This window comes from Chelonia mydas, chromosome 2 (genome assembly GCF_015237465.2).
Source record: "Chelonia mydas isolate rCheMyd1 chromosome 2, rCheMyd1.pri.v2, whole genome shotgun sequence".
Classification (NCBI taxonomy): domain Eukaryota; kingdom Metazoa; phylum Chordata; order Testudines; family Cheloniidae; genus Chelonia; species Chelonia mydas.
Genome location: NC_057850.1, coordinates 251,103,335 through 251,122,756, shown reverse-complemented (window position 1 = coordinate 251,122,756; position 19,422 = coordinate 251,103,335). Strand labels below are relative to the sequence as shown.

General features: G+C 43.7%; 1 protein-coding gene across 2 annotated transcripts in view; it reads left to right on the top strand.

Annotated features, from left to right (window-relative positions):
* CRHR2 (corticotropin releasing hormone receptor 2) overlaps positions 1-19,422 on the top strand; it is a 252,557-nt gene that overhangs the window by 167,305 nt on the left and 65,830 nt on the right. For both annotated transcript variants that reach the window (XM_037891188.2, XM_037891187.2), the window contains 4 exons: positions 7,422-7,539; positions 9,688-9,841; positions 13,600-13,660; positions 18,776-18,848. In XM_037891188.2, coding sequence (XP_037747116.1) covers positions 7,422-7,539; positions 9,688-9,841; positions 13,600-13,660; positions 18,776-18,848 — 406 coding nt within the window. The remainder of the gene's footprint in view (positions 1-7,421; positions 7,540-9,687; positions 9,842-13,599; positions 13,661-18,775; positions 18,849-19,422) is intronic.

Below are 19,422 nucleotides of genomic sequence, written 5' to 3'. Positions count from 1 at the left end.
AGTGGAAAATACAGTGGGGAGATTTATATACACAGAGAACATGAAACAATGGATGTTACCATACACACTGTAACCAGAGTGATCACTTAAGGTGAGCTATTACCAGCAGGAGAGCGGGGAGGGTGGGAGGGGGAGAACTTTTTGTTGCTCTCCTGCTGGTAATAGCTCACCTTAAGTGATCACTCTGGTTACAGTGTGTATGGTAACACCCATTGTTTCATGTTCTCTGTGTATATAAATCTCCCCACTGTATTTTCCACTGAATGCATCCGATGAAGTGAGCTGTAGCTCACGAAAGCTTATGCTCAAATAAATTTGTTAGTTTCTAAGGTGCCACAAGTCCTCCTTTTCTTTTCTTAATGATTCCCAACATTCTGTTTGCTTTTTTGACTGATGCTGCACATTGAATGGATGTTTTCAGGAACTATCCACAATGACTCCAAGATCTCTTTCTTGAGTGGTAACAGCTAATTTAGAGCCTATCATTTTATATGTACAGTTGGGATTATGCTTTTCAATGTGCATTACTTTGCATTTATCAGCATTGAATTTCATCTGCCATTTTGTTGCCCAGTCACCCAGCATTGAGAGATCCTTTTGTAGCTCTTCACAGTCTGTCTGGGACTTAACTATCTTCATTAGTTTTGTATCATCTGCAAACTTTGCCACATTACTGTTTACGCATTTTTCCTGATCATTTATGAATATATTGAATAGTACTGTGCCCAGTACAGACCCCTGGGGGACACCATGATTTACCTTTCTCCATTCTGAAAACTGACCATTTATTCCTACCCTTTGTTTCCTATCTTTTAACTAGTTACCAATCCATGAGTGCACCTTCCTCCTTATCCCATGACTGCTTACTTTGCTTAATAACCTTTGGTGAGGGATCTTGTCAAAGGCTTTCTGAAAATCTAAATACACTATATCCACAGGATCCTCCTTGTCCACATGCTTGTTGACCCCCTCAAAGAATTCTAGTAGATTGGTGAGGCATGATTTCCCTTTACAAAAACCATGTTGACTATTCCCCAACAAATTACGTTCAACTTTGTGTCTGACAATTTTCTTCTTTACTATAGTTTCAACCAGTTTGCCCAGTACTGAAGTCAGGCTACAGCCTGTAATTGCCGCGGTCACCTCTGGAGCCCTTTTTAAAAATTGGCATCACATTAGCGATCCTCCAGTTATTTGGTACAGAAGCTGATTTAAATGATAGGTTACAGATGACAGTTAGTAATCCTGCAATTTCACATTTGAATTCCTTCAGAACTATTGGGTGCATATTATCTGGTCCTGGTGATTTATTACTGTTTAGTTTATCAATTTTTTCCAAAACCTCCTCTAACGACACCTCAATCTGGGACAATTCCTCAGATTTGTCACCTAAAAAGAATGGCTCAGGTTTGGGAATCTCCCTCACATCCTCAGCCGTGAAGACCGATGCAAAGAATTCATTTAGTTTCTCCACAATGGCCTTATCGTCCTTGAGTGCTCCTTTAGCATCTCGATCGTCCAGTGGCCCCACTGGTTGTTTAGCAGGCTTCCTGCTTCTGGTGTACTTACTTTTTGAGTCTTTGGCTAGCTGTTCTTCAGATTCTTTTTTGGCCTTCCTAATTGTATTTTTACACTGCATTTGCCAGAGTTTATGCTCCTTTCTATTTTCCTCACTAGGATTTAACTTCCATTTTTTAAAAGATGCCTTTTTGCCTCCCATTGCTTCAGTGCAGGGCTGGGCTTTGGCGCAGGCTAGTGAGCCAGGCTCCATGCTGGGCTTGTGTTACCCACTCTGCTCTATCATTGCTGCTCTTGTGACCTCCTCTAGCTGGGTACAAGTTAGCTTGGGCAGGTTAGCTGGGGCACAGCAACCTGTGTTCAACATACCCTGTGTTAAACCTCCTTTTCCAGGGCTGTGAGGGAGGTGTTGCTTCCTGCTAGCCAGGCACAAGTGGTGACTAGTGTTAGGGAACTTTTTCCTCCCTTGCCTTCAGATTTCTTCTCAGCATAACATTGCCTGGAACTGCCATCTCTCCGACTTGTTTGCAGTCACCGATTGAGGGCCCTGCATTGTCCATTTATGTGCTACTTTACCCTGCTCAGCTGAGATTGCTGAGTACCCTGCCAAATATGTGTGTTTCATTGGGGTAGCCCAGGGTTGGATTGTCTCTTCAGGCACATACGCGAGCAATGGTGGGTGCATAAACTACGCCACGCCAGAAGTAGCCCCAGCAAGCAGAGTAACTAGAGCTGCATCTCTGAGTTGCAATTCCTCCCCTGCTTCCCCGTTAGTGACTTACTGCTGATCTCTTCGACTCGGAGTTGGGCGGGGAAAAGGGAGCCAAGGCTGTGTTCCTCCCCACCAAACTTCTCCTGGAAGCAGGGGGAGTAAGCAGACAAGTCGTGCCAGGGAGAGCTACGGTCTGGGTGGCTTGTGTAGCATTGTAAGAGGGGTTCTTATTCCCCTGCATGGGCATGCAGTCCGAGTCACTCTCTACCCCACCGTGAGCACAGATTGTGAGCACAAAATGATGGCTAGACTATGCTGCGAGGTTGGGGAACCACTGTGAGGCACGAGGAACTCAGTCTGAGTGCATGTAATTTTGTCCCTCAGGTGGCTCTTGCTCATACGGAATGAGACAACTACTGCCACCAGCTAGCAGAGTTCCTCCTTTAACACAGGGTTCTGGTCCTGGGTTCTGTTCCCAGCCCTACTGGTGTGTGCCGCTCTACGCTCTTAGCGTGCCGTGCGTACCGTTGGCAGCTGTGAGGAGCAGCCACGCTGGCCACTCTGCTCCTGCTCAGGTTGGCCAGGCCAGCCTTCTGTCATGACCAGGGGGAATAGCAGGACCAAAGTTGAGTGAGTGGTGCGATCTGGTTAAAGGAGGTCTCAGAGCTGCGTTGCTCAGGATTGGCCCCGTGGCTTCTGTGCACCAGGTCACAATGCCACTCACTGACCGTACATGCCTCCCTCCCCCCTCCATCACAACAAAGGGGCCGTGGGGCCAAACCACAATGGGCGCACTGGGCAGTGGGGCAGCCAGCGCTGTTGCTCCTTGCCGCTGCCGTGGGACTGGCTCCTGCGTCAGGGCTCTCCCCCTAGGGCCTGTGCAGCCTCGCACCACTTCCTGCAGCCCGGGTCCCCTCTCAGGGATGGGGAGTGATGCTGCACCTGGGCAGGCTGGGAGGGAAAGCAGGGGCTGAGGGTGACACAGACTCAGCAGGCAAGGTGCTGGGGCCAGCAGCTGCAGTGGGAGTGTCTCCACAGAGCGGAGGGTGCGTACCATGGGAACAGCTTCTTAGGGTGCCCCTGCCCACCCCACCTTTCCGCTGAGCCTGGTGGACTGGTATGAAGTGGTTCTGCAATGTCACTTGTATCGGAGAGCTTGAATTCATCGATTTCTGAGGCGAGAAGGACCTGGCCTCAGATCATCTGGTCTGATCCCTGCACATGGTCTATTATTACGATAGACTTTTCCCCCAGCTCCTCAGTAGTCCTCCTCAGATAGTCTCTGCTGTGATGCTACCTAAATTCCTAAAGTCTGTGGATCCCCTCTTTCTGATTCCTACTGTTCTTAGGATTGTGCAGCAGGGAAGTGTGAAGGGAGGAGAGTGCATCTAAACCTTGACTTAATTATCCTTGACTGAGAAGGAGCAGTAAAGGACATGGATATAAGGGTGGAATTAGGCAGAAGAAATGAGTAACCTAGATCACTGGATTGTCCCTGGTGCAGGGAAAGGAGAGACATAGTCGCACGCCAGTCTTCTGTAATTTTAAAGGTTTCAGAGTGGCAGCCGTGTTAGTCTGTATCCACCAAAAGAACAGGCGTACTCGTGGCACCTTAGAGACTAGCAAATTTATTAGAGCATAAGCTTTCGTGGGCTACAGCTCACTTCATCGGATGCATAGAATGGAACATATAATAAGAAGATATATATATATATACACATACAGAGAAGGTGGAAGTTGCCATACAAACTGTAAGAGGCTAATTAATTAAGATGAGCTATTATCAGCAGGAGAAAAAAACGTTTGTAGTGATAATCAAGATGGCTCATTTAGAGAGTTGACAAGAAGGTGTGAGGATGCCTAACATAGGGAAATAGATTCAATACGTGTAATGACCCAGCCACTCCCAGTCTCTATTCAAACCCAAGTTAATGGTATCTAGTTTCCATATTGACAGGGTTGTACAGTTCCTGTTCCAGCCACTGGCTTGTGGATACGTATCAAGGGTGGTAAACGGAGTGGAGAGCACAGCAGCTGCATTAGCAATTAGAACAAGAGATTCCACTCTGACATAATGGTGGCAGCTTTCCTCTTAATCCTTATGTTAGACCCAGGGGGTTAATTATGCATCAGCAAATCATAGCAGCGTGCTAACAATTCTGCAGCTGTGGCTGAGATGGCATTTCAGCTACAAGCCCCTGATCTCCTGTTTCTTCCTAGTCCTCCCTCTGATATGTCCACTCTCATCCTGAGAAGGTATTTCCTCTGTGCCGCTATCCTGATTTCCTACGTATCTGCAAGCTGACCTAAATCCTGCACAACGGCCAATTGTCTACCCAACTTGCTGTGCTTCCTATTGACACAGAAAGGGACGTAGCTTGCCATGGCGCTTTGATTTTTTTTTCATGTCATTCACGCACAGGGTTTTGTGATCTACCATCTGTTGCTGGCTTAACCCAATTTGTCCCCTTGGATCTCCTTGTTTCTTTTTTAAAAATTAATTTAGTTGTCTTTAACCCCTTGTGCCAGGCAGCAGATGCTGTCCTCCATGTACAGGTCTGTGCAGGAGCACCCTGGGTGATGAGGCTAGGCCTCAGGAGATCTGGGTTCAATTCGTGGCTGTGCCACAGACTTTTGGGGGCAGGTCATTTAATCTCTGAGCTTTAGTTCCCCATCTATAAAATGGTGATGATAATACTCCCTTTGGCAGCGGGGCAGGGGTTTTCTCTCATTGTGTCTCTATATGGCACCTAGCATACTGGGGCCCTTCTCTCAGTTGGGCCCTCTAAGTGCTACTGTACTATAAAGGACACGTTTCAGAGTAGCAGCCGTGTTAGTCTGTATTCGCAAAAAGAAAAGGAGGACTTGCGGCACCTTAGAGACTAACAAATGTATTTGAGCATAAGCTTTCGTGAGCTAATGCATCCGATGAAGTGAGCTGTAGCTCACGAAAGCTTATGCTCAAATAAATTTGTTAGTCTCTAAGGTGCCACAAGTCCTCCTTTTCTTTGTACTATAAATAACAACCACATTCAGATGCAATTGCTGTAAATGAGAGCACCTGTTGCATGTATCTGGGAACAGAACTCCCTCTGTATTATTGTGGTTGACTTTACTTCATTCACTTTCTGTTTTTCTGCCCTGCCATCTCTATACAATCTATTTATTCCCCTGATGCTTGCTACCTCGTGCTAATTGGTCACTGTTATTTCTCATCTGTTTCTGCCCCTGGCTATGCATGTTGCATTGTCTTTCCGCTCCTGTGACTTTCCATGGAGCAGTGTTTGGATTTTTAAAAATGCCAGTGCTTCTGAACCTCTGGGGACATAAACGTCATGCCGCCAATAAAGGAATAAAAATATTCAGCGCCCCAGCTTGTGTCTTGCATAAATATATTTTAAAAGTCTGTGCTGCTTTTAAAAACGTTTGTCACTCTAAATACACAGCAGGTTCTATAAAGATCCTAACTGCGACATACACCAGCAGAAAGTGAGTGTGCAACACATGCTACCGAAACCCCATCCCCCGAAATGCATTCTCAGTCTTGTTAAGGCCCAGCTGTTGCTAAATTCTTGTTCACATGCTCAATTTAAAGCATGTGAGTGGCCCTTTTGATGTCATTGGAGTGACTCAGCGTGGTTAAAGTTAGGCATGATCAGGGCCTTAATCACGCTCATGCACTCTTGATGATATTGTTTAGTTAGTTCGTTATGATTTGTACTGGGCTAGCACCCAGGAAGAGAAAGGATCAGGGATTCAGTATGCTACTCACAAGGATAGTCTTTGCCCCAGAACTTTATGGTCCGGGGCACAGAGCTGACTACACTGACTCTACTTTATGGTCTGAGAGGCAGCAGGTGGACAAAGTGGACAGGCAGGTGGGGAGGATGAGGTAACAGCGAAGAGTTTACCAGAAAAAAATGGAAGTCTCCGCACATTGTTTGTTTCTTGTGTTAATGTGGGTGCTTGCTTTCTCCGTCTTCCCCACCGCACTACAATTCCAGGCATGCCCACTCATGCTTTCTCTCTCTACAGATCCTTGCATCAACCTGTCATTCGGTACGCATCCTTTCTTAACAGGATGTGTTTTGAAAATAGAGAGGGGAGAAGTCTCACTATTTTATGTTTTTGTGGGTGCGTCGGACAGCCCCAGTCGTGGACCGGGACCCCTCTGTGCTAGGCGCTGTACAAACAGAACAAAGACATTCCCTGACCAGAAGAGCTTGCAATCTAAGTATAAGAGTATGTCTACACTTAAATGGCTACACTGGCACAGCTGTGCAAATGTAGCACTCTAGTGTAGACACTATGTATGCCGCTGGGAGGGGTTGTCCCATCAGTGTAGGTAATCTACCAGACTGAGAGGTGGTAGCTAGGTCAATAGAAGAATTCTTCCATTGACCTAGTATTGTCTACACCGGGGGGTTAGGTCAGAATAGCTGCGTCTCTCAGGGGTGCGGATTTTTTCACATCCTGGAGACACATAGCTATGCCCATGTAAGTTCCAGTTTAGACCAGCCCAGAGACAATCAACAGGTGGATACAGGCTGGCAGACAGAAGAGCACAAGGAAAATGAGATGACACTGGTGGGCATCATAGGGAGTGGTCTTAGCACCCCAGCTGTCTAACTAACCATTGTTGGGTTTTTTGTTGTAGGCATCTTGGGAAAGGAGTTTTAAGGAGGATTTTAAGGCGGAAATGAGGTGGCTTTGTGGATGATTCTGGGGAGCTCCTCCCAAGCCTGAGACGCAGCATGGGAGAAAGCACAAAGATGTTTGTTTGAAGGTTTAACAAGTGAGCATTGAAGGCTGGCATTGTTGCTGATCAGAGGCAGGAATCAATGTTTCAGTAGCATGTGAGAAGTGATAGGTAGCTTGGGATAGGCTGTGGAGGGCCTCAAAAATAAAGGCAAGTAGCTTGTGTTTGTTCAACTGATTCTTTAATTTGTTTGAATTATTTCCATTGGCCAGCAATTCAAATGGCTTTGCATTTTGTACTTCCCTCGGTAGTTTTCATATAGAATCATGGACATGTTTCACTGGAAGGGATCTCAAGAAGTCCACCCCCTAGCTGAAGCAGGATTAATGCAAATGTGCTACGACACATGCCACAACTTACCAAAGACAAACAATGAAGATTTGTGGTGGGCATTGTATAATAACTCACATCTTTGCCCCTTTCCCCCATTAGGAGCATCAGATGCCTGCGAAATATTATCCACTGGAACCTGATCACCACGTTCATACTGAGGAATGTGATGTGGTTCCTGCTTCAGATGATTGATCATAACATACATGAAAGCAATGAGGTATGTGATGTGGCTATGGTATCCACTTGTCATGGGTATAGGTAAAAATCTGAATTATTTATTTACATGTATAAAAATACTACAGAGGGTAGTATCCATATGCTCTCTGCACCCTTAAAATAACTTTAAAAAGATTGAGTGCATAAAAAATATGTGTTGATTAGATAAATATTCATATCTTTCCACTGTTGGTTACCTTTGCATGTTCAGTAACTTCATATAGTGCATTATGGTCTAAGGGAATGTAATACAATCTAGTGCATTGAAAACAGATTATGGAGACCAGTATACCCTGTCCATCTGTCTATCCCATTATATCGAAGCATTGATGCCTCTAATGAGTAAACTGGTTTTGTATTTACTCCTGTGTCTTTAGCAAATTATCTCATACCCTGGCTCATGCAAAAATCTGCATTAAATTCAGACATTGTCATGACCGTAAGTGATGTGACATTTATCAGCTTGGTCATTCGGGGCCTGATTCTCTTCTCGTGACTGACTTTGAGAAGGACTTTAACCATTGGGATGATTGCAGAGTTAGGAGTCATTCAACGTGAACAACAGTAGGAGTATTGAGCCCTTGAATGATAATAATGTGTAGCTCTTTTATGGGGATTTTCATCAAAGTGCTTTATAAAGGAGGTTGGTATCATTCTCCCCATGTTACAGTAAGGCTTGGAATACTGGAAAAGTTCTGGAATCCTGGAAGAAAAATAATGTGCCAATATTTAAAAAGAGTAAACAGGATGACCCAGGGAATTATAGGCTTGCCAGTCTGATGGGGATCCCAGGCAAGATCATGGAGCAGCTGATGTGGGACCTGATTAATATAGAATGAAAGGAGGGCAATATTATTGATGCCAGTCAACATCTCTTTGATGAGACTACAAGTTTGGTTGATAAAGGTAACAGTGTTGGTGTAATGTACTTAGACTGCTGGAAAGCATTTCACTGGATACTTCTGACATTTTGATTAAAAAAACTAGAAAGATAAAATGAACATGGCACACATTAAATGGATTAAAAACTAGCTAAATGATAGGCTTCAAAACATAATTATAAATAGGGAATCATCATCAAACAGGTGTATTTCTAGTGGGGTTCCGCAGGGATCAGTTCTTGGCTCTATGCCATTTAAAATTTTTATGAATGATCTGGAAGAAAACATAAAATAAAGTTTGCAGATGACATAAAAATTGGGGGAAGTGGTAAAAACAAAGAGGACTGGTCACTGATAGAGAGTGATCTGGATCACTTGATAAGCTGGGCTCAAGCAAACAATGTGTTTAATGTGGGTGAATATACACATCTCAGAAGAAAGAATGTAGGCCATACTTACAGGATGAGGGACTCTATCCTGGGAAGCAGTGACAATGAAAAAGTTCTGGGGGTCATAGAGGATAATCAGCTGAACATGAGCTCCCAGTGTGATGCTGTGGCCAAAAGAGAAAATGCAATTCTTGGATTCATAAAGAGGGGAGTATCAAGTGGGAGTAGAGAAGTTATTTTACCTCTGTATTTGGCACTGGTGGGACCACTGCTGGAATCCTGTGTGCAGTTTTGGGGCCCACAAATCAAGAAGGATGTTGATATATTGGAGATGGTTCAAAGAAGAGACACACAAATGATTAAAAGATGAGAAACCATACTTTTATAGTAATAAACTCAAACAACTCAATCTATTTAACTTAACAAAGAGGGTTAAAGGGTGAGTTGGTTACCGTCTATAACTCCAACATGGGGAACAAATATTTAATAATCTCTTCAATCTAGCAGAGAAAGGTATCATACAATCCAATGGCTGGAAGTTAAAGTGAGACAAATTCAGGTTGGAACTAAGATGTACATTTTTAATGGTGAGAGTAATTAACCATTGGAACAACTTACAAACAGTTGCGATGGATTCTTTTTTAGACAATTTTTAAATCAAGATTGGATGTTTTTCTAAAAGATTTGCTCTAGGAATTATTTTGGGGCCGTTCTCTGCGCTGTGTTAGACAGGAGGTCAGACTCAGTGATCACAATGGTCCCTTCTGTTTTTGGAATTTGAATTTTGACTTCATGGGAGTAGAGTTCGTCCAATGCTGAGTGATTTAAAAACAACAAATCACCCAGGGTTTAAAATGCACTCGTATATTTTTGTTCCAGCCCTGGTGTCGGTGTATTACAACGATCTACAATTATTTTGTGGTGACCAATTTTTTCTGGATGTTTGTGGAAGGCTGCTATTTACACACTGCGATAGTGATGACTTACTCCACAGATAAGCTGAGGAAATGGGTCTTCCTCTTCATAGGATGGTGTAAGTGCCGTGTGCTTTAAAACTACTGTACTATATGACTGTCAGTGTTAAAGAAGTGATATAACCAAGATTGACACATCCAAAAATCCGGGAGAAGTGATATTTTTGTCATTCAGATCTCACCCCATTTAACAAATGCAAATATCAGAGCAGGTTGAGTTAAATGTTTATATTTAAATATACTTTAATGACACAGCTCAACACGGGCCAATGAGTGAAAGGTTATGGCTGAGGTCTGCGTCTTTCACTTGGATCATTGTGATTTTATTCCCAACCGTGGCTAAGGTTAAGGCAGGAGCATCAGGTGCTATGTGCATGACTCAGCAGTTTCAGGTTTCAGCAGTTCACAGTGGTGTTGCTTCAGGTTGATCAACCGTCCCTAAATTGTCTCTTCAGTGTGTATTTGTTTAACATCACAGTGGGCTCAGCATTGGAGGAAACAGGAGACATTGTCCCTGACCTTACGGGCTGTTCAGGTTTCTTCCCCACTCTGAACTTTAGGGTACAGATGTGGGGACCTGCATGAAAGACCCCCTAAGCTTATTCTTACCAGCTTAGATTAAAAGTTCCCCAAGGCACAGATTTCTTTCTTGCCTTGGGAACCAGCTTAGTTAAAACCCTGATACGCTGCCACCACCAAGTGATTTAAACAAAGAACAGGGAGATGTCTTCCCCCAAAATATCCCCCCAAGCCCTACACCCCCTTTCCTGGGGAAGGCTTGATAATAATATCCTCACCAATTGGTATAGGTGAACACAGACCCAAACCCTAGGATCTTAAGAACAATGAAAAATTAATCAGGTTCTTAAAAGAATTTTATTTAAAGAAAAAGGTAAAAGAATCACCTCTGTAAAATCAGGATGGTAAATACTTTACAGGGTAATTAGATTTAAAACATAGAGAATCCCTTTAGGCAAAACCTTAAGTTACAAAAAGACACAAAAACAGGAATACACATTTCCTTCAGCAGAGCGAATTTTACAAGCCAAAAAAACAAAAGAAAATTTAACGCATTTTCTAGCTAGATTACTTACTAACTTTACAGGAGTTGGGAGGCTTGCATCCTTGATCTGTTCCCGGCAAAGGTATTACACAGACAGACAGACAAAAGCCTTTTCCCCCTGCCTCCAGATTTGAAAGAATCTTGTCCCCTCATTGGCCATTTTGGTCAGGTGCCAGCGAGGTTACCTTAGCTTCTTAACCCTTTACAGGTGAAAGGATTTTGCCTCTGGCCAGGAGGGATTTTATAGCATTGTATACAGAAAGGTGGTTACCCTTCCCTTTATATTTATGACACAGGCCCTTACAGCCTTAAGACAGACACAACAAATCAGACACAAGGAAAAACATTTCAGCATGGAGTTAATTGGGCCTCTTTCTGTGCAGGAACAACGTTGCAGCTGCATTTGAGGTCACTAGGGGCTAGATTGTCTTTCTAAAACACAGCCTTTAATAAAGGGCGGCATGTGCCTGTGCAACCCCAGGAGATGCACGGGGAAGGAAATGTGGCTCCTGGCTTGTTCCCAGGAATTAGTAATCTATGGGTGTCCTAATTAAATTACTACCCCCAGCTCAGCTGTGCTGGCCAGCGCATGAGGTGGCCTGGCCACTGCCAATTCTCCTACCCCACCCATACTGCTGATCAAGCAGTGCCCTGACCGCTTTGTGACCAGATCACAGGTCCAAGTAGCTTGCCTGGCCCATGACTGTAGTCCTGAGACGTCTTGGTCTCTGCCTGTAACTGCGCAAGTGCCACATATTGAGCACACCCTTCCTCTCACCCTTTTAGATCCTTTCCTGTGCCAGTCACTCTGCCCTGCTCTCTGCTTCGCCTCTGGCAAATCTCACGTCCAGTTCTCTGATCTCCACGGTTCTCTGATCTCTGATCTTTGGCCAGGAATAGAGAAGGGTCCTTATCCAGCAACAAGGGCATGTACGCTTCCATCCCATCCCCATGACAATGGAAAACACGATGTCTTCTTGAGTCATTGAACAAGGAGAATCTGTCTTCGCAGGAGGGCAGGGCAGATCCCCAGAATCACAGCCCAAAGCATAGTTTGATCTTTACGTGTGTACTTTAATCCCATCCCTGCTGGCCTCCACTGCAGAGTCTACGCTACAATGTCACTCTACATTGGCCCCAGTCTACTGAAATCTCAGGATTTTAAGGTCAATGTGGAGCTATAGACCTCAATTCAGCAAAGCACATAAGCATGTACCTGAATCCCATTCACTTCAATGGGAATTAAGAACATGCTTTGCCTTGGAAAGGCTGACCTGGAGTGCAGTGCAAAGCTGACCTGGTAGCCAGCACACTGGGTGGCCCTGGAGATGCCTTTTTGCCTGATTTACCAGAGATGTTTGCCAACACTGAGAGAGACCCATTTGAAAGCAATGTACAAATCGGGTTGGAAAATGCTTCTGATTCTACTCTCCCTTACACGGGTGTGACTCCAGAGTTCACACTCTGGAATCTCAGGGAGCCTGGACACATGAGGTGAGTGGGAGTGAGAGGAGAGCTAGTCCCAGCATGACATTACTGTGGTCCAGCCGTGTTACTGGGCTGGGTTCTGAGTTGCTCCCACTAAGTGCTGGGTTCAGCTGAGGATAAGAAGGGTCACAAATCAGCTGCTTGCTCCTCTGATATTGCAGCTCTTTTTGTCCCCTCCCTGTCCCGCATAGGTCAGAGGAGCCGCAGAGCTGCTGTAAACTGTGCCAGCTCCTCCAAGAATCTTTCCTGGAACCAAGGGGTCACTGGAGCACAGGATGCTTCAGCTACGTTCCCTTTTCCCTGGGAACCTGCTTTGGGAGGGGAGTGGCACAGAGCTGACTACACTGACTCTACACCCCCTTGGAATTCCCTCTATGTGATGGGAATTCTCCACCAGCCAGCTACTCAGCAGCTTATGCCAAGGGACTGGCACAAAATAAACATTGTGAGGACAAGGATCTGGCCCACTGAGTAGGAGTGAAAGCAGAGGCAACAGCACGGCAGGGACAGGAAGCTTACAGATGTACCAGCCACATGCAAGGAGATTAAATTCCCAGTGAGCAATGGTGCATCTGCCTTAATGCATTCCAGGTTAGTGGGAGAAAGACATGCAAATCAAACACGTGGGCTTAATGGGATTTCAGAATCATTTATTTTAAAAAAGCCACCAACAGGACACATGGTGTGTTGGAGGTCATGGAACACACCAGTGGAGCTGGGAGAAATTGCATTCTTCAGAAACTGCCAGAATAACATCTGAACTGGTCAAGAGTTAAACCTCGAGAGAATTCCTCCACTTTGCCCTCTACCTTGGGATGGTTAATTTCAGAACTTCCCACCCAATCCATATGGTGCAGCAGAACCATAAGGAGACTGCAGCCTGGTAATACAACTCAGATAATAAACCCCACAGAAAGCTCAACCTGCCTTTAAGGTATTGCGCGGAATGAAGAAAATGGTTTGTGATTCATCCAGAATCTCCTGCTATTTCTTAAGTAGCTTTTTAATTTTTCTGTAATTGTTTTAATAATCTGCCTCTTATAGAACAATGGCACTAAAGCTGTGAAAAGATCTCGTCTTGTTAGGACTTCTATTTCTTTTACATAAAACTAATTAGCAGATGTATGAGGTCTATAGCCCATAGCCAAAGGCAAGTGTCAATGTCATTTCTTATACTCCCCGCCCCCAACACACACACACTGACTGACAGTGTTCTGTGTGTGTGGATTGTGACTTTTGATCTTTTTTTTTTTTTTTTTTCCTTAGGTATTCCTTGCCCAATCATTGTTGCCTGGGCCATTGGCAAGCTCTATTATGAAAATGAACAGTAAGTAATGTTAACGATTTTATTTATGTGGGTCTACATAAACAAGATACCAGACAGCATAGACATATCCAATGCCGGAAGAAATTGTGCTAAAAGTTACATAGACTATGGAGATGAAAACTAACAGGCATGGCTCTCTCATTCCCATTGATCTTCAGAACTGACAACTTCAGAAAGTTCCAAGCTCAGCTTGAGTGAACACCCCAAAGTTCAAAGGCTTATCTAAAACTCCTGGACCAAATCCCCAAATCCTTCCTGAATAGCTTTTATTCAGGCAAAACTCCTTCAGTGGGACTGGGTTAAAAATGACTGAGTGAAGGATTTGGCCTCTTGAGATCACAGAACTGGGTTGTAAAGCTTCCAAGAACAGTCTTCGTAGTATTGGAGCTTCATCATATTAAACAAAGGGTCCACATACTGGCTTTGATCCCGCGCAGCGCAGGTGTTCTACATATAAGGACAAGGTAAAATGTGACGGGCAGAGCATGAAGCACAAGGGAATCTGATTTTACATTGAGAGCAATTGTACAGAGCCGCCAAGTAGCAGGAATAATTCGGCTGCATTAACAAATAGGGATCATGCTTAAGCTCCTTGTCCTCACAGACGCACCCATTCCCTGCCCATGCTCCATTCCTTTTTGCCCCGTATGCTAGCAGATAAAGCAGTGGCCACACAAGGGGGTTTCATTAGTATCACTAGGCATGGAGGATGATACGTAGTGCTTAGCCTTTCTTGCACCCCGATATAGCTAGCTTCCATTCACATTTGCACTGGCGTACAATAACCTTGCACAGCCTGCTATGCCCCATGAACAGACTTTTGAGATCAGTGCCAAATGATTTCATATTGGGCAAGACGGCAAAGCATCCAGTCATCTGCCCACCCTACTAGTATCCGGAAATGCTTATGAGCTGGAGCGTGAAATATTTTGTAATGTCAGGCACTCATCAGAGAGGCTGAGGATACGTGAACTTCTGCACTCTATCAGAGACTGAGATATCAGGTGTACCACGGGTGCCGTTCTCCAGAAGATCTTACCCATACAATCATACAGATACAATAAAGCTCATAGAAATGAATATCTGATAAGGGAATAAAGCTGTTCTATTCTTCACATTTATATTAATGTTATACGCAGGATAAGACTTAGCATACCTTAATGAACTAAAACAAAAGCAAGAGATTAATTGTTTGCCAGTGCTTTGCTGATTGCTATAAATATGCGCACATTTTCTAGGACATTACGTTTGTTTAATCAGGTGGTATATCTAATAACGCCTACTAAATAGAAAAATTAAAGCACAGATCAAAACGTTTTTTAATCAAAAATCGACTTAACTCTAACTCCTTCTGGATGAGTCAGCCCAAATGTCCAGACTAAATTCTGTTCGTGACGGCTCCAGAAGTCTTTCCATGTGCCGAAAAGATACAGAAATAATGGCTGAAATGTGAACTACATAAATCTGTGCCAATGTAAGGCTAAGAGTAAAACTTGATTCTTGTTTCTGAGAAACTAAGTGGAATCAGCTCTGCCAAGCCAGGCTGACACTTATGATCACATGGGATGTGCTCAGCCTATTCAGACATGGAGAAATAACATGTGACTTCTCCCATGTGATCTAACCTAACAAACCAAATTCAGTTGTGAACTACAGAACAAACAGCAGCCTCCAAAAATATTCAGATGGGGGGGGGGGAAATCTCCAAAAGTTCCTATGGACTGTTCAAAGTCAAGGACAAAATGTGACCATATAGCTGTTAGTTTGGGTAAGCAATTTGAAATACAACCAAGGCAGACTGGAAGTACTTTTGTAGTTCAAGCTGTATAGCTCTAAAGATGATAAAATCAAGAAGATTGCAGCCACAGGGAAGAACAGATATGCTTAAATAATGAATGATTCTACGAAACCCAATGAAAAGCTCCTGATTTCACCTGCATTAGAGCCTTTGATCAATATAGGGAAAAGTCTAATTTAGGATTATTGAGAACATCTTGTCCAGTGGTTAGCTCTGTGGTAGAATCTGGCTACCCTCCAGAAGAGAAGTACTTTATGCACCATGTAAAAACAATCAACAAGTGATGAAGAGCTACTTCTATAGCAATTTCAGAGATAGACAATCTGTAAGGATAAGAGCAGTAATAAAAGTCTCATTAACAATGATGAAAGGACAGTGATATTTGAGTTATGTAAAGTCCTATCAGGGAAGCATGGGGGAATATTAATTAGTATTATTCAGTGTGCAGGTGTTCCAATTTCTTTCATCCTAACGAGATCTACTTCAATGGCTTGTCCTCCCCGACATTGAAAAAGCTTTTGTTTGTTCTTGGAGGAGGCTGGAAGGAGGCAGGGAATGGGTGGAATGCATATGTCGTTTTAGCAGTTTTTTCATGGCTCTCCACTACAGATATAATTGCCATACACACCCTATCGAAAAACCCAAATCAACAAAATAATAACTTTCCTGGGATTAGGAGATGGAGGTTCCAGGGTGGGTTGTTTGTTTGTTGTAAAAAAAAAGCTATGTGGCTTTCATTTCAGGATTGGGGCCTTAGTTTGGATTTAAAGGTGAAAATTAATGTAGATAAAGGAAGAAAGTCTAGGTCACTGAATTATATCAGTTGCATTGCTATATGCCACCTGATATCTACTTAATTATAAATTCTTTGGGGCAGGGATTGTCTTTTTGTTCTGTATTTTCACAGCACCTATCACAGAGGGGTCCTGGTCCGTGACTGGGGCTCCTAGATACTACCTCGGTGTAGATAATGCTTTTATTCTATGAAATATGAATTCTACACTAGAATAGATGTATTGGTTCCAAAGAACTGGACCAGTTGCATCGACAATAACTTCTTCCCCCAAAATCTCAGGGCATTAGCTGCTGGCTCTCCACAGGCTGCTCCTTGGTCTTTGAGTTCCTTCATATGCCTCAGTCAAACTCATTATTAATCCCACTGGGATTCCTTAATTAGCACAGTCTGCTTTCCAAAAGGTCCTTTCTGGAAGGTCTCAGACAGTTCAGTTCTTTTTCCTTGGTAGGTTCCCCAAACTCCTCCACGTCCTGGCAGCTTCACTGAAACTCTTATGTTTCCTTTCCTTGATATATCCCACAATACCCTTCTCTGTCCCCACACTGCTCCAGCAAGTCATTCTTTTTCTCTTCCATGTCATTTTTGAGGGGAGTGGGAGGTCTCACTTCCAGTTGGATAATAATTTGGGCAGCAAAAAACAGCTTTTTCCAATTGCTTCTCTCAGTGTCAAATTTTGGAAATGTTTTTGCAAGTAGTTATCAGGTTGCACAAAGCTATATTGTGTGCAACCAGGAATAACATTTTAATAACTTATCAGACAACTTAGTGCAAATGATTCAAAATGATCTCATTCAATCTGATTTTATTATGGATATCAAGCTGAGAAAAGGCAAGTAATTGTAGGACAGCATGAATTCTGGCGTTTGAGAACTATCTCACCTGTTACATTTTGTAATGTTTCTCTAATAAGAAAATGTTCTTCTCGATGGGTGCCACGAATGCTGTGCCATCGACAAATATATTCTCTTAGCCTAGGAGTCATTATCAGGCCTCCCCCATGTTAGAGAAGATTTTTTTTGCCACTGCAGTTCTTAAAAGTAATTCTGCTTGAACCATGCTTTCCTTCAAACCTAGTCATTTGTCTCATTTGCCTGTTATTTCTTTCTTGTCTCCTAGACTATGAGCTCCTCAGGGTAGAATCATAGAACCACAGGGTTAGAAGGGACCACAAGGGCCATCTAGTCTAACTCCCCGCCAAGATGCATTGTAGAGATTGTTATTTACTATATGACTGTTTTGTACTATATGATCGGGGCCCCAACCTGGATCTGTCTCTGTCATCTAGATTGTAAACTCCTTGTGGGCTGGGAATGTCTTTATTTTTATGGCTTGGGTAGCACCAAGCACATTGTCTGTGCTTTACATATAATCAGATGTTGCAATGCACCATGGCCATACACCAATTGGCAATGTGGCCATCTATGAAATCACTATAGCAAAAGGGAATAGAAGTCATAACTCTGAACTCCAAAAAGAACACATCACTTGACCTGGGTTACAAACTCCCGTTACCCATGTAGGAGACCTTAAAGGGCTTGTAGCATATTGAGGTCAGGGTTCAAGATGTCATATCCTCTTGTACGTTAGTCACTGGAAACAGGAACTGGGCTACTTGGATTCCATCCACTAAAAGGTATACACAAAAGCCAGAACAATGCAGTATGAAAGCACAGGTTTAGTTTGCCATGTATCAGAGAAAGAAAGGAGTTGTTCGTCGTTAACATCGGATTGGAAGTGAGCTCCTGGGTCATTGAGACCAGTCCCTTGCTATCTAAGGCAATCCTGTCACATAATCATATAACAGAAATGATGACAAAATAAAACCTCTGCAACAACTCTGCAGTACGTGACTCTGGTTTATTGAACTTCTGTTAACTCCCATTGCCTTTTAACTGAAGTTCAGTGAATTTCCCTGGGATTATATTGGATGAGAATGCTTGTCAGACCAGCTAGCTTTAAATGAGTATCTCTTTGTTGCGCTCTGTGGTTGGAAACCTTCCCTGTTCAAGGCCCATGGGATGGATTCCCCGTTTACACACAAACAGGGTCTGGAAAAGTCTCCCTGTGGATTTAGAGGCCTTTGCATAAACAGACTTTCCTTGAATCATTTGTGAGCACTGCATTAGAAAGTTCAGGGGGCGGGAGGTTTCATTCAAAGGAAGAGCCCTCTTTCTGACATAGCGGGTTACAATTTGCAGCATAAGTTCTGCACCTGCATTAAGGATGCTCATCCTCCTGTATAGCTGATCTCGAAACATTCTCATGTTTCCAGGCAAATGTTTATAGGGTTGGCAGCTAGAAACTGAGCGGGAACATGACTTGGCTACACTCAGCAAAAACTGGGGCTTGGATCTGTGTCCAGTGAAAGCTTTGAGGGGAGAAAAGTGGCTCAATTGCATGTTGGCTATGTAATTAAATACAAAAGCATTTCAGGGGTATAAGTGAATAACTCCCTAAGGTGTACATAATCTGAATATGGGATATGCATTAACATTTGTAAACCGTAGTTTTTCTCTTACAGATGCTGGTTTGGAAAGGAACCCGGGAAGTACATAGATTACATATATCAAGGCCCAGTGATCCTCGTTCTTCTGGTAAGACTGTGCGTGGGACTAAGAGGATGGCTATTGGCAATTGTGAAATGATCTTATAGGCACCTGCTGTCTTCCATGTGTAATTAACTAAAACAAAACAACACGTGAACAAAACCTGGGGAAATGATCTGAGGGTTTCAGAAGAGAGCTCTGAAGGCAGTTGCATTAGGTAACGTGCTGTGAGCTGGCACCTGATTGGTTAATGAAGAGCCCAGTGTAGTGTTAATAGGCTAGTTTGTTGCTGCCTTACAGTGCTTCCTACCTGCAGACCTTTAGCTGCTGTTAGCCTTGGTTTATGCAGCAGCTGGTGCAAACAGGGTTGAGTCGTGCCTGACAAAAATAGAACAATCTCTCCTCCCCTCTTCCACATACACATGGGGCTAGGTGGCACTGGACGGGAAGGGGGCATAGCCAGGGTAACAGTGATGTGCAGTTTCATCACATCCCGGCTACACCTCCTGGGGTGGGGCTTCCGTGCGGCCCTCCATGGAAATTCCACCTGCCCTGTGCTGGGAGAAAATTCCGCTTTATGCACCGGTTGCCTGGATGGTTCCAAGAGATGCAGCTGGCACCT